This window comes from Physeter macrocephalus, chromosome 2 (genome assembly GCF_002837175.3).
Source record: "Physeter macrocephalus isolate SW-GA chromosome 2, ASM283717v5, whole genome shotgun sequence".
NCBI classification, from domain to species: Eukaryota; Metazoa; Chordata; class Mammalia; order Artiodactyla; family Physeteridae; genus Physeter; species Physeter macrocephalus.
The window spans coordinates 7,935,504-7,950,421 of NC_041215.1; the positions used below are offsets into that span (position 1 = coordinate 7,935,504).

Below are 14,918 nucleotides of genomic sequence, written 5' to 3' on the forward strand. Positions count from 1 at the left end.
TATCTTCTCAAAGAACCACCTTTTAGTTTTATTGATCTTTGCTATCGTTTCCTTCATTTCTTTTTCATTTATTTCTGATCTGATCTTTATGATTTCTTTCCTTCTGCTAACTTTGGGGTTTTTTTGTTCTTCTTTCTCTAATTGCTTTAGGTGTAAGGTTAGGTTGTTTATTCGTATAATATCCATTTTATAGACAGAATAATAAATCCAATTACTTCAGAGAGAGCAAATTCAGAGTGAAACACTGGTTTTTCAGAGAAAGTGGAACTTGATATTTCAAACTACAGAAATTTTTTTAAAAAAGGAAATCTCAACAGCCCCCTCCCCGCAAAAAATCCACTAATTCTATAGTTTCTTAGCTGTCCAAAGTTCTATGCATACAATTACCAAAAATAAAAACAATACAAATCTCATCCAGAAAAGATTATAATCAAATTTACCTAGTATATGTTATCTTCTACACACTTACCATCTTTGCATTTTTCATACCAGTAAAAAATGTCACAAAAGAAATATAGTCAGGGCTACACAGGTGTAATGATTTGTCTCTATTTAGAAAAGGAAATCATTTTATATAAAAATTCACTTTAACTCACACTGAATTACAACCTGGCAAAATTTTGTTTTATTGTACATTTTAAAAACAAGTTCTGTAAAAAAAAAAACAAACAAAAAAACCTGAACTCCTTAGTCTCTACCTACTAAATTAAGAAACCACCTATAAATGGGGATTAAATGTGTGTATGTGTATATATACACATACATACATACACACACACACACACAGAGGTTCTTAAAGTCAGTCTGAAAAGTAAATCATTCTCCCATAAATAAGTAAATTCAACTAACACAGACTGAACATTTATGACGTGCCAGCACTATACAGAGGACTGAAAAGAACTCATTGCCTGGTGGGTAAGAGATGTACAGTATAAAGAGATTATGGTAAAACAGCATGCTAATTGGCGATAACATGAACATTCACTTTTTTTTTTAAATTTTTCAAGTATGTCTTGAGTACACTACATTTTATCATTTGATAGTATCTATTGGTGATGGCATTTTTTAAAATTGAGATATAACTGACGGATAACATTAGTTTCAGGTATACAACATAATGATTCAGTATTTATATATATTGCAAAATGACCCCCACAATGTCTAGTCAACATGTCACCATACGTAGTTATAAAAAGATTTTTTCTTGTGATGAGATCTTTTAAGATCTACTACTCTCTTAGCAAATTTCAAATATACAATACAGTATTAACTATAGTTGCCATGCTGTACATTACATCCATGTGACTTATTTCTTTTATAAATGGATGTTTATAACTTTTGACCCCCTTCACCCATTTTGCTCTTCCAGTCTGTTCTCAGTATCTATGAACTTGGTTTTGTTTTTTCAATTTTGGTTTTTTTAGATTCCACATATAAGTAAGATCATACAGTATTTACATTTTCTCTGTCTGATTTATTTCACTTAGTAAAATGCCCACCAGGTACATCCATGTTGTCACAAATAGCAAGGTTTCATTCTTTTGTATGGCTGAATAATATTCAATTGTGTATATATACCACATTTTCATTACCTATTCATCTATTGATGGACACTTAGCTGTTAACATTCACTTTTTTAAAAGTGAAAAATCATTAACTGGAGGACAAATGGGACACCTGAGCAGAAAATTTAAAGGTAAACAGTTTGTTGAGGGGAGAGTTCCTATATAAGGATCTAGAACCCTCAAAGACATGAATGAATAAAACGAATGAAATAGCTAGGAACTGCAATTAGTTCAGAACACTAAATCATAAAGTAGAAGGAAAGGGAAACTAAGCAGGTAAGCAGTGGCCAGACCTGAACAGCTTGGATACCATGTTAAGAGTTTGACCACTGGGACTTCCCTGGTGGTCTGTGGTTATTTAAGACTCTGCGCTTCCAACACAGGGGGCAAAGGTTCGATCCCCGGTCAGGGAACTGAGATCCCACGTGCTGCACTAAGACCCTCCATGTTAAGAGTTTGACCATTATCCTGTTGGCCCTGAACCTCATTTAAACTGTGGAACCATAAGCTCAGTTTTCCATCTTAGAAAGATAAGTCTCCTTGACCTCTGAATAACACATTTAACAGGAAACAGGGAGGAAACTCAGGAGACCAGAGATTACCGAAAGAGTATAAACTCAAGATGACTAAAACTTAAACTAAGGTGGTAGCAATGGGAATGAAAAGAACAAAATATGAAAGATTTTTTTAAGAAGACAAATCAAAAGGACTAGATATTAATTAAAAGTCAGATAGAATGTGACCACCTAGAGGCTAGGGAGGGTGGGAGACGCAAGAGGGAAGAGATATGGGAACATATGTATATGTGTAGCTGATTCACTTTGTTATAAAGCAGAAACCAGCACACAATTGTAGAGCAATTATACGCCAATAAAGATCTTAAAAAATAATAATAATAAAATTAAATTAAATTAAATGTTAAAAAAAAAGTCAGATAGAAAAGATACTTGAACACCAATGTTTATAGCAGAATTATTCACAATAGCCAAAAGGTGAAAGCAACCCAAATGTCCACTGAAGGATGAAAGGATGAACAAAATGAAACATTATACATCAATGGAACATTATTGAGCCTTACAAATGAATGATACACGTAATACAACATGGATGAACCTTAAAGACATCAAGCTAAGTGAAATAGGCCAGACACAAATGGACAAATACTGCATGATTCCACTTATATGAAGTACCTAGAATAGTCAAATCCATAGATAAAGTAGAGTAGTATTTACCAGGGACTGAAGGTTATTGTTAAATTGTTAACAGAGTTTCAGTTTAGGAATATGAAAAAGTTCTGGCGATGGATAGTGGTAATAATTGCACAAAATGTGAATGTACTTAATGCCACTAAACTGTAAACTAAAAATGGAAAAAATGATAAAATTATGTTACATATATTTTTTACCACAAAAAAAAGTCAGATAACAATTGGTAGTAAGGATATAGAGAGAATAAAACCCTCATCCATTGCTGATGAGAATGTAAAATGGTACAGTAGCTTTTCAAACCAGTCTGGCAGACCTAGCTCTTCCACTCCCAGGTATTTATCCGAAGAACACAAAAACCCTAATTCAAAAAGATATATGCCAGCTTCCCTGGTGGTGCAGTGGTTAAGAATCCACCTGCCAATGCAGGGGACACAGGTTCGAGCCCTGGTCCAGGAAGATCCCACATGCCATGGAACAACTAAGCCCATGCACCACAACTACTGAGCCTACGCTCTAGAGCCCATATGCTACAACTACTGAGCCCACGTGCCACAACTACTGAAGCCCATGTGCCTAGAGCCCATGCTCTGCAACCAAAAGAAGCCACCGCAATGAGAAGCCCGCGCACTGCAACTAGAGAAAGCCCATGTGCATCAACAAAGACCCAACACAGCCAAAAATTAATTAATTAATTAATTTTAAAAAAAAGATATATGTACCCCTATGTTCACTGAAGCGTTATTTATAACAGCCAAGATATGGAAGCAACCTAAGTATCCACTGATGGATGAACGGATAAAGAAGATATGGTATATATACACAATGGAGTATTACTCAGCCACAAAAGAATGAAATCCTGCCATTTGCTATACTGATGGACCTTGAAAGTATTTTGCCAAGTGAAATAAATCAGACAGAAAGATAAACACCATATGATTTCACTCATATGTGGTATCTAAAAAACATAACAAGTGAACAAACAAAATAAAACAAAAACTCATATATACAGAGATCAGATTAATGATTACCAGAGGGGAAGGGGGCTGGGCAAAATGGGTGAACGGGGGAGACTGTATGGTGATGGATGGTAATTAGACTTGTGGTGCTGTACACCTGAAATTTATATAAAAAAATTTAAATTAAAAAAAAACGTCAGGGGGCTTCCCTGGTGGCGCAGTGGTTAAGAATCCATCTGCCAATGCAGGGGACACGGGCTTGAGCCCTGGTCCGGGAAGATCCCACATGCCGCAGAGCAAGTAAGCCCGTGCACCACAACTACTGAGCCTGCGCTCTATAACCCGTGAGTCACAACTACTGTGCCCGCGTGCTACAACTACTGAGCCTGAGCTCTAGAGCCTGTGCGCCTAGAGCCTGTGCTCTGCAATAAGAGAAGCCACGGCAATGAGAAACCCACGCACAGCAAGGAAGAGTAGCCCCCACTCGCCGCAACTAGAGAAAGCCCGTGTGCAGCAACGAAGACCCAACACAGCCAAAAATAAATAAATAAAAAATTTTTTAAAAAAGTCAGGGAATTCCCTGTGGCCCAGTGGTTAGGACTCGGCACTCTCACTGCCAGGGTCCGGATTCCACCCCTGGTTGGGGAACTAAGTAAGATCCCACAAGCTGGTGTGGCCGGGGCGGAGGGTGGGGGTATAGTCAGGCAGTACCTCAAAAAGTCAAACAGAGTTACCATTAGAGCCAGCAAGTCCACAAGTCCACTCCTGGGTATAAACCCAAAAGATAGGAAATATATGTCCACATAAACACTTATACATGAATACTCACAGCAGCACTGTTCGTAATAGCTAAAAGGTGGAAACAGTCCAAATGCCCATCAAGTGATAAATTTATAAATAAAACGTATAATATTTCATACAATGGAGAGCCCACGTGCTCTGTACCCTGCGCACCACAGCTACGGAGCCCATGCGCCCTGGAGCCCGCAGGCCACAACTAGAGAGAAGCCCACACGCTGCTGCAACAACAGATCCCGTGTGCCTCAAGGAAGATCCCATGTGCCGCAACTAAGACCCAACGCAGCCAAAAAAAAAAAGGAATGCAGTACTGATGCATGGATAGATCTTAAAAACATTATGTTGAGTAAAAAAAGTAGTCACAAAGGACATATTATATGATTCCATTTATATTAAAAATACAGAATAGGCAAATCTATAGAGACAGAAAGTCGACTACTGGTCGCTTAGGGCAAAGGGGTATGGGATGTAAAAAGATTAGGGGGAAGATGGACATGGGTTTTCTTTTCCTCCTCCTTTTTTTTTTTTTTAATATTTATTTATTTATTTGGCTGTGCTGGGTCTTAGTTGTGGCACTCGGGATCTTTGTTGCGGAATGCAGCTCATAATTGTGACACACAGGATCTTTTAGTTGTGGCATGCAGACTTCTTAGTTGTGGCATGCATGCGGGATCTAGTTCCCCCACCAGGGATTGATCCCGGCCCCCTGCATTGGGAGCGTGGAGTCTTACCCACTGGACCACCAGGGAAGTCCCCATGGGGTTCTTTCTGGGTTGATGAAAATGTTCTAAAATGTACTGGTTACACAACTCTGTGACTTACCAAAACCACTTAATTGTATACTTTAAAGGGGTGAATTGTATGCTATATGAATTACATCTCAATAAAGCTGTTTTAAAAAAAGAAAAAAGACAATGTATAGGACACAAGAAGGAATAAAGGGTAACTACTTGGTATTTGGTTTGAGTGACTAAGTGGTAGTAACTTATTCACTAAGGCAGGAAATGAAAGAGAAAGTACTGGTTTGAGGAGGAAAATAATTAGGTCAGTTTTAAACAAGCTGACCTTAACTGCCTAAAGGACCTCCTGGTGAAAGCTTCAAGTATAGAGTTGGGATGCAGATTTGAAGCCTGGGGAAACACTAGCACTGTGGATATGAATTCAGTTTACTGATGACAGTTAAAACTCAAGAATTAATAAGGATGGAAAGAAGGAGAAGGAGAAGGAAAAGGAGGAGAAGAGAACATGAAAGTCAAGAACAAGATAGATAGTTACTATGAGGAAGAATTTTCCTGCACCAGACAACCATAAAATTAAAAACTAGTATCCACTGTATTACCAGGTCACTAATGACTCTGCTTAGAACAAGGTTAGTGGAATAAAAGGAGAGAATGAGAAATTTCAGTGTGTTCAGAAATAAGTGGCCATCTGGAAGTGGAGAAAGTTGATGATTCCTCCAAGAGTGGTTATGAAGGGAAGGTGTCAGGAAGACAGAGTCATGAGTAGGAATTTTAGGACAATAGGTTTATTCAAATATTAGTTCCCTTCAGTACTATAAAGAGCCACACTAATTCTATGCTCTAATAAACCAAGTTAAGAAGAATCTCTTTAAAAACTAATATTAGGGAATTCCCTGGTGGTCCAGTGGTTAAGACTCCACACTGCCACTGCAGGGGGCGTGGGCTCCATCCCTGGTCAGGGAACTAAGATCCCACATGCCTCACGCAGCGGCAAAAAACAACAACAACAACACTCTAGTCACCATCAATGCCATATTCTCCTGGTATTTCTCTTCCATCTCTGATTTTCTCCCATCTCTTTTGCACACTCAAGTCTCCTCCTTACAGACCTCAAATGTTGGCTTCCTCGGAGCCACCTTTTTTCTCACTGTATATTTTATCCCAAGGCCATCTCATCCATGCCCTACCCATGGCTTTGACTAATCTCAACAAGCAGATGTCACCTCCAAGTTATAGATGTTCCAGTGCTCTCAGTAAATGAGAACACTATGTATGTACTGGTAAAGCTAAAAACTTGTGAACCAGCCTGACATATAGAAACCTTAGGCTTCATTCTCCCTCATTCCCCATTATCTGTCCATTAGCAAATCATATAGATTTTATCTCCTAAATAGTTCTTCATTCCCTATTCACAACTATAATCTCACCATAATCCCTGCAATGACCCTTTTGATTATCTCCTCTGATTTGTGTCCCCCTCCAAATCATTTTCCACACTGCACTCAGAGTGCAGTGCACTCCCTCTGCTCATAGCTCTTTAATGGTATCCTATTATTCTTAGGAAAAAATATGAAATTGTTAATGAAGTCTACAAAATGCTGCATGATTTGACCCATATCTATTTCTCCAGCCTCATACTGTACCACCTTCCATCACTCTATGGGCTGCAGCCCTTTCAGGGATTGAACATATACTACTTTCTGTGCTTGGAACCATCTCCTTTTTTCCCTGGTTAATTCCTACTTGTCCTATCAGGTCTCAGATCAAAGATAATTTTACTAGCAAAGTTGGCCCTGACTACCCCTGAACCCAAAGTCCAGGTTAGGTACCCCCACTAATATCACTGACTGTACATCAATATTTTGCCTTGAACACACCTCTCAGTTAACTATCTATTTGTCTGATTACTTGCTGGTGCCTTCACCCTTTAACTGGACTCAAATTATACACAAAGGGAAGCAAAATGTTTTGCCAATTACTGGATCCCAATACCTAGCATAGAATGTATTTATTACTTGTTGAACAAATGGCATAGACCCAACTAGTGCATATAAAGAATATCACAATGATAAGGAACCATCAGTCTCACAGGCATAGGAAGGGTAGAGGGGGAGGACTAAAAGAATCTTCTACTAGTAGAATTTAAATGTCCAAACAGGTCACAAAGTTTGATATCATTTTCTTTAAACAGTGAGCTAGAACGGTCTTTGGGAACTTCACTATTAATATTCAAAATATAAAATAAAATCCAACATACATGTGGCAAGTTATCCTACAGATAAATAGACATAAATACATGAAACACAGCTATTCTTTATAGCACTGTTTTGTACGCACACAAACACACGTGTATGTATATATGTATGTATTTTATGTATAATCTTTCTAACACAAGATTAGAAACAACTTAAATATCCATCAACAGGAGAATGGTTATATAAAGTACACCATATTCAAAAAGAGGAAAATTATGGAGCTGTTTAAAAAAAAAAAAAAGTTTTAATGGAAAAATCTCCAAGAAGTGAAAGAAGTGAAAAAACTGTAGAACAGGGTCTTCCCTGGTGGCACAGTGGTTAAGAATCCGCCTGCCAATGCAGGGGACACGGGTTCGAGCCCTGGTTCGGGAAGATCCCATATGCCGCGGAGCAACTAAGCCCATGTGCCACAACTACTGAGCCTGCGCTCTAGAGCCCATGAGCCACACTACTTAAGCCCACGTGCCTAGAACCCGTGCTCCGCAACAACAGAAGCCACCGCAATGAGAAGCCCGCACACCGCAACAAAGAATAGCCCCCACCCACCGCAACTAGAGAAAGCCCACGCACAGCAACGAACAGCCAACACAGCCAAAATTAAAAATTAATTAAATAAAATTTTTTAAACCCCCCTCCAAAAAAAACCTGTAGAACATACATACAATATGCTATGTTTATGTTAAATTAAATCAAAGGGGGGAGGGAGATGAGAATATATAGTTGGATTTACATAAAGGAAGTCTAGAAAGAAACATTAATAACAACTGGTTGCTTTTTGAAAGGAGAGGTAAAGTGTGGGGCAGACCAGAGATTTTTTTAATCTTGTGCATATATAACCAATTTAAAACCTAAAACACATATATTAAAACTACAATAAAATCACGAACTATCTTAACAGAAAAAAGGGAGCTCAAAATGAAGTTTGAGCCCTTATCTTATACCATTTTAAAGTTAAGACATGTAAGATTCATACAGAACAACCAAATAAGTAACAAACTTTAGTAACTATAGAGAACAGTCTAAATCAAGACTTTAAAATTCAAAATGACATAAGCAATCCTTATAACTGTTTCAGCTTTAAAACTAACAAAAATGATACAAACCTGAAGACTGAAGTAGAAAAACATAAATATACTGAAAAGTGATTCTGGACAATGTAAACTTCAGCTAATAAGCCTAACATTTTCTGGCATCTACAGATAGAATAATTGAGAATTTTTAAATCACAGAGTAAAATAAAACAAACCTTTAAAAAAAATCCAGAAAAGATAAAATACATAATAACAATTCATTAACGAAATGCTCAAAGGTAAAAATTAATTATTACTAACGGAAACTGCAAATTGATAATTCCATACTGTATTTTATCACGTATAATCAACTGCAAGTATTACCTTTCATTTTTGAGTGTGTGTTAATCAACGGATCAGAACAAATCCTGCAGGGCCACCAAGGGCGTCTCTTGAATTTTGCCCAGATGAGATCTCCAACTTCATACTTCAGTGGCGTAGCCTTTTTCTTGGGCTGACACTTGAGACAGACAAAACATGGGGCATCAATAAAAATCAGAACCTTTTGAAACAACATATTATCTTTCCACTAGCCTTCTGAGAAAGCATTACCAATGAATACTAGATGAAAACACTCTAGCTTAACCACAATTACAAAATAAGTACAATTAAAAATTACTTTGTCTTAACTATTTATAACACAGCCCTTTATACAGTCAGTAGTAGCTCTCAATTTGCATTTGCTTTACATAAGTAAACTACCTACATTCTAGGAAAATAAATAAGCTATTTCAAATTTTTAAAGAGCTAAAAACTGAAATAATAGATAAACAGAATCATCCCAAGGAAAAGATATCTTTGCCCAAGTCCTTGGATCACAACACAACAGGGGTGGGGGGTGGGGGGTGGGGAGGGGAAGAAATTTAACCATATCAAGAGACTCTGATCCCACTACAGTGTTATATGCCAACTTTATCTCAATAAACTGGGGGAGGGGAGAGGGGGAGACTGTGGTCCCTTCTGCAGGTGATACTCTACATCCTTCTCAAACACAGACATTCTTATTAATTAATTAACAATAATGGCCTACTGAAATAATTCTGAAAGCTACAGGCTAGATTCTTGCAATGTCAGCACAACTGACATATTTTCCCCAGGACATGCAAGAGAGGCTGCATCCAGAACAGTACACTGCCCAACTCCAAGTGATACCATTCAAGCACAATACAATATGAATCAAGCTCCCTGGACATATCCAGTGCAGAGACCCTGGCTGCATCTTTTCTCCAAAAATAATACCTAATTAATCTGCAATCCAAATGCTTCCATCTCAGCTCTAAACCCATACCCATGCCTTTAACACCGCATCAACAGTACAGAGGTCTCCTGCCCTGAGAGGAAGATGGCTTTGTGTTTAGTAGGACTGAGCTCCCCCCCACCCATAAACCACACAAAGGAGTTCACATGTGCTGAGCTGTTTCTGGGTAGCTAAAAGCAGCACCTAAGGTACTTGGAGGACAAAGGACAACCTACTCCATTTAATCCAAGGGGGCATACAAATATTATGATTTTCTACAAATGCCATGTCCTGAAAAAGGCTTGGTGAGTTCCTCCCTCAGACTCAGTCGTCCCTCCTTAATGCCTAAAACAGTACCCACCTAGTACATATTAAGTGTCCAATAAAGAATATGCTGAATGAATTGACTGAAATCATTCAAATAAAAATGATGAGGGCTTCCCTGGTGGCGCAGTGGTTGAGAGTCCGCCTGCCGATGCAGGGGACGCGGGTTCGTGCCCCGGTCCGGGAAGATCCCACATGCCGCGGAGCGGCTGGGCCCGTGAGCCATGGCCGCTGAGCCTGTGCATCCTGAGCCTGTGCTCCGCAACGGGAGAGGCCAGCATACCGCAAAAAAAAAAAAAAAAAAAGAAAAAAGAAAAAAAAAATGATGAGTAATACCTGGGGCTCAAGGATATCAAAGTATTGGGCTCAATTCAATGATTTGTAAGTTACCATTCAACTTTAAGTCTGTGCATTCAAAGAACTATATCTCACAGAATACCCTTATTGAAAATAGTGTCATTAGTTCTTCATGTATATAGAGTTACTCGGAAATGAGACAGAAACTACAACTTTTAAAACATTTTTTTTTTAAAGCAAGCCCCAAGGGGCCATTTTTGCCTGTTATCATTCTGTAAGTTATCCGAAAAAAAAATTACTTCAGAGCTAGTTGGCTTTGAAACTTTAAAACCATGATACCAAGATGGGACAGAAAAATCTTTTACATGCCCCTGTACTGAAAACTACAATTTGAGTAGGTTCCCAAAAATTTCTGATATAATCTGATTTGTAATCATTTCTTTGGCAATCATTGATAAATATGGACTTGCTTTTTTATCTGAGTCCTAAACGACTTTAAATATATTACCATTTACTTGATGTTTGCTATATACCAGTCACTGTTCCTCCTTTAATCCTCTTAAGGTAGATAATATATTATTACTCCTATGTTACTATATGCCGATAGTCATATAGTTATGTAGTAGGTGGCAGAGACAGGATTCAAACCTGGACAGTCCAACTCAGGATCCCAAACTCTCAACTACTATCCAATAACAATAAAACCCCATGATTATTACATGCTTTATGACAAATTCAGCCATAATCAATCTATACCATGATACTGGTTCTGTCTTTGCCATGTATTACTACTACAAAGTGATTGTAGTAGTAATATATCATGAATATATCAGTGATCAGGAAGTAAAGCCATAAAACAAGGCTTCAATAATAGATGGATAAGAAAGACCATGAGTGGTACTGCTTAAAGCCAGAAGCCAGAAGCCAGAATCACACAACCACACAAAGCAGTAATGAGTTGTCTTCTGACTCTATCACAAATTGTGTCACCTTAAACAAGTCAGTTAATTCAGCATCAGCACCCTAAGACATAATAAAACCAGGAAAGAAACACTTGCTCTACCACGAACCATGAAAATGAAAATAACTATTAATTCTACTCCTAATATTTTAACCCAAAGGAAATAATCCAAAAAAGTAAAAGAACTGTAAAAAGATATCTAAAGCAGTTATTTATGACAACCAAAAGTTAATATCTTAGACGACCTTTCGAATGAAAGAAAATATTTGCAAACACTGTGACTCTATATTCCAAGATATACAAACAGCTCCTACAACTCAATGACAAAAAAAACAAACAACCCAATCAAAAAATGGGCATAAGGGGCTTCCCTGGTGGCACAGTGGTTGAGAGTCCGCCTGCCGATGCAGGGGACGCGGGTTCGTGCCCCGGTCCGGGAGGATCCCGCACGCCGCGGGGCAGCTGGGCCCATGGAGCATGGCCACTGAGCCTGCGCGTCTGGAGCCTGCGTGTCAGGAGCCTGTGCTCTGCAGCGGGAGGGGCCCCAGCAGTAAGGGGACGGCGTACTGGAAAAAAAAAAAAAAAAAAAAAAAGGCAGAAGATCTAAATAGACATTTCTCCAAAGACATACAGATGGCCAACAGGCACATGAAAAAATGCTCAACATCACTAATTATTAGAGAAATTCAAATCAAAACTACAATGACGTACCATCTCACACCAGTCAGATGGCCATCATTATACAGGGACTTCCCTGGTGGTGCAGTGGTTAACAATCTGCCTGCCAATGCAGGGGACAAGGGTTCGATCCCTGATCCAGGAAGATCCCACATGCTGCAGAGCAACTAAGCCCGTGCGCCACAACTACTGAGCCTGCACTCTAGAGCCCGTGAGCCATAACCACTGAGCTCGCATGCCAGAACTACTGAAGCCCACATGCCTAGAGCCCATGCTCTGCACATCCACAAGAATAGCCACCGCAATGAGAAGCCTGCGTACCACAATGAAGAGCAGCCCCCGCTTGCCGCAAGTAGAGTAAGCCCACACACAGCAATGAAGACCCAATGCAACCAAAAATAAAAAAATAAAAAATAAAAAATTGGAAGAAAAAAAAAGAATGGATCAGATTCTACATAAAAAAATAATAATAATCCACCTGCCAATGCAGGGGACATGGGTTCGAGCCCTCGTCCAGGAAGATCCCACACGCCACGGAGCAACTAAGCCCATGTGCCACAACTACTGAGCCTGTGCTATAGAGCTCAGGAGCCACAACTACTAAAGCCCGCACACCTAGAGCCTGTGCTCCACAACAAAGAGAATGCACTGCAACAAAGAGTAGCCCCCACTCACTGCAACTAGAGAAAGCCTGCACGCAGCAACAAAGACCCAAAGTAGCCATTAATTAATTAATTAATTAATTAAGTCTACAAATAATAAATGCTGGAGAGAGTGTGGAGAAAAGGGAACAACCCTCCTACACTGTTGGTGGGAATGTAAATTGGTGCAGCCACTATGGAAAACACGATGAAGGTTTCTCAAAAAACTAAAAATAGAGTTGCCGCATGATCCAGCAATCCCACTCCTGGGCAAATAACCAGAGAAAACTCCAATTTCAAAAGATATATGCACCTCAGTGTTCACTGCAGCACTATTTACAATAGCCAAGACATGGAAGCAACCTAAATGTCCGTCAACAGATGAATGGATAAAGATGCGGTATACATATAAAATGGAATTCCATTCAGCCATAAAAAAGAATGAAGTAATGCCATTTGCAGCAACCTGGACGGACCTAGAGAAAGACAAATATCATATGATATCACTTATATGTGGAATCTAAAAAATGATACAAATGAACTTATTTACAAAACAGAAACAGACTCACAGACATAGAAAACAAACTTATGGTTACCAAAGGGGAAGGGGGGGGTGGATAAATTAGGAGTTCGGGATTAGCAGATACAAATCACAGACATAGAAAACAAACTTATGGTTACCAAAGGGGAAAGGGGGGGGTGGATAAATTAGGAGTTCGGGATTAGCAGATACAAAGTACTGTATATAAAATAGATAACCAAGGTCATACTGTATAGCACAGGGAACTATATTCAATACCTTGTAATAAACTAAATTAGAAAAGAATCAGAAAAAGAATGCGTGTTTGTATATAACTGTATCACCTCGCTGTACACCAGAAACACAACATTGTAAATCACCTATACTTCAAAAAAGTTAACATCCAACAAGGGACCTGTTAAATTATGCTGAAAACTCCATGAAATATGCAAAGTGCAGATGAAGTTACAGAATACTGAAAATGTAATACAGAGCCACACATACACCAACTATTTAGAAACTATGCCAAAACAATGATAAAAAAAATAAAGTCACTGAGAAACACAAATAAAAAATAGTTTCATTAAATTAAAGGTATCATGGGTAAAGATTTTCATAAACCTGAGACATTAATTTCCTCCTCACTATTTAATTCATTTACCAGGATGACCAAATAAAACAATATATACAAACTTATTGGGGGAAAATGTCTATACAAATACATATTATTAATGAACATCCAAATCCAAGTGACCTTAATATATAAAAAATTAGAAACAGGCAAGAAGTCCAGACCAAAGTGAGGCTTCCAAACATGAAAATAGAGAAAATAACAAGGGAAAATTAAAGGTGGAAAAAAAAGGAATATGACTCTTCTCTTCAGAAGAGCTTAAAAATTTCACCTGGGAAAGAAAGACTCCAAAATAACTCCTTGTAAAGCCCATAATTCAACTAAACACCTGCATACAAAGCTCAACAAGAAACACAAAGATGAATTCCTGATCCTAAGGCACTTGGAGAATATCAGGGAAGACTAGAGTGAAGAAATGTCATCTGACTTAGACTGGCCAGATAGGCACATTTCAGAACAGCTTTCCCTAATATCTCTGTATGTCCAGTTGGATGAAACATATTGATGCTAATTCCCTGGTCGGGGAACTAAGATCCCGTACGTCTGCGGGGCATAGCCAAAAAACAAATTTTAAAAAAATAAAATTTTTTTAAATGTTACACTAGAAAATGTTTAACACAAAAGAAGGCAGTAACAAAGGATTAGAGGAACAAAAATACAAAACATAAAAAACAAAGAGCAAAATGACGGATATCAATCCTACCTTATCACTATTTACATAAAATATATATGGATTTAAAATTCAAAGGCAGAAATTGACAGAAGAGATAAAAAAATATATTATACAACTACACTGTCTAGAAGACACACTTCAGATCAAATTCAAAAAAGGGACTGACGGGCTTCCCTGGTGGCACAGTGGTTGAGAGTCCGCCTGTCAATGCAGGGGACACGGGTTCGTGCCCTGGTCTGGGAAGATCCCACATGCCGCGGAGCGGCTGGGCCCATAAGCCATGGCCGCTGAGCCTGCGCGTCCGGAGCCTGTGCTCCGCAACGGGAGAGGCCACAACAGTGAGAGGCCCGCATACCGGAAAAAA

General features: G+C 38.7%; 1 protein-coding gene across 9 annotated transcripts in view; it reads right to left on the reverse strand.

The window, feature by feature from the left end:
• The window catches only part of NSD1 (nuclear receptor binding SET domain protein 1), a 121,395-nt gene that overhangs the window by 61,095 nt on the left and 45,382 nt on the right, over positions 1–14,918 (reverse strand). For 8 of the 9 annotated variants that reach the window (XM_028497864.2, XM_028497862.2, XM_028497869.2 and 5 more), the window contains one exon: positions 8,917–9,052. In XM_028497864.2, the coding sequence (XP_028353665.1) occupies positions 8,917–9,052 (136 nt within the window). Of the gene's footprint in view, positions 1–8,916; positions 9,053–10,190; positions 10,372–14,918 lie in introns of those variants that run through there. The other variant, XM_028497887.2, reaches the window with a different exon arrangement.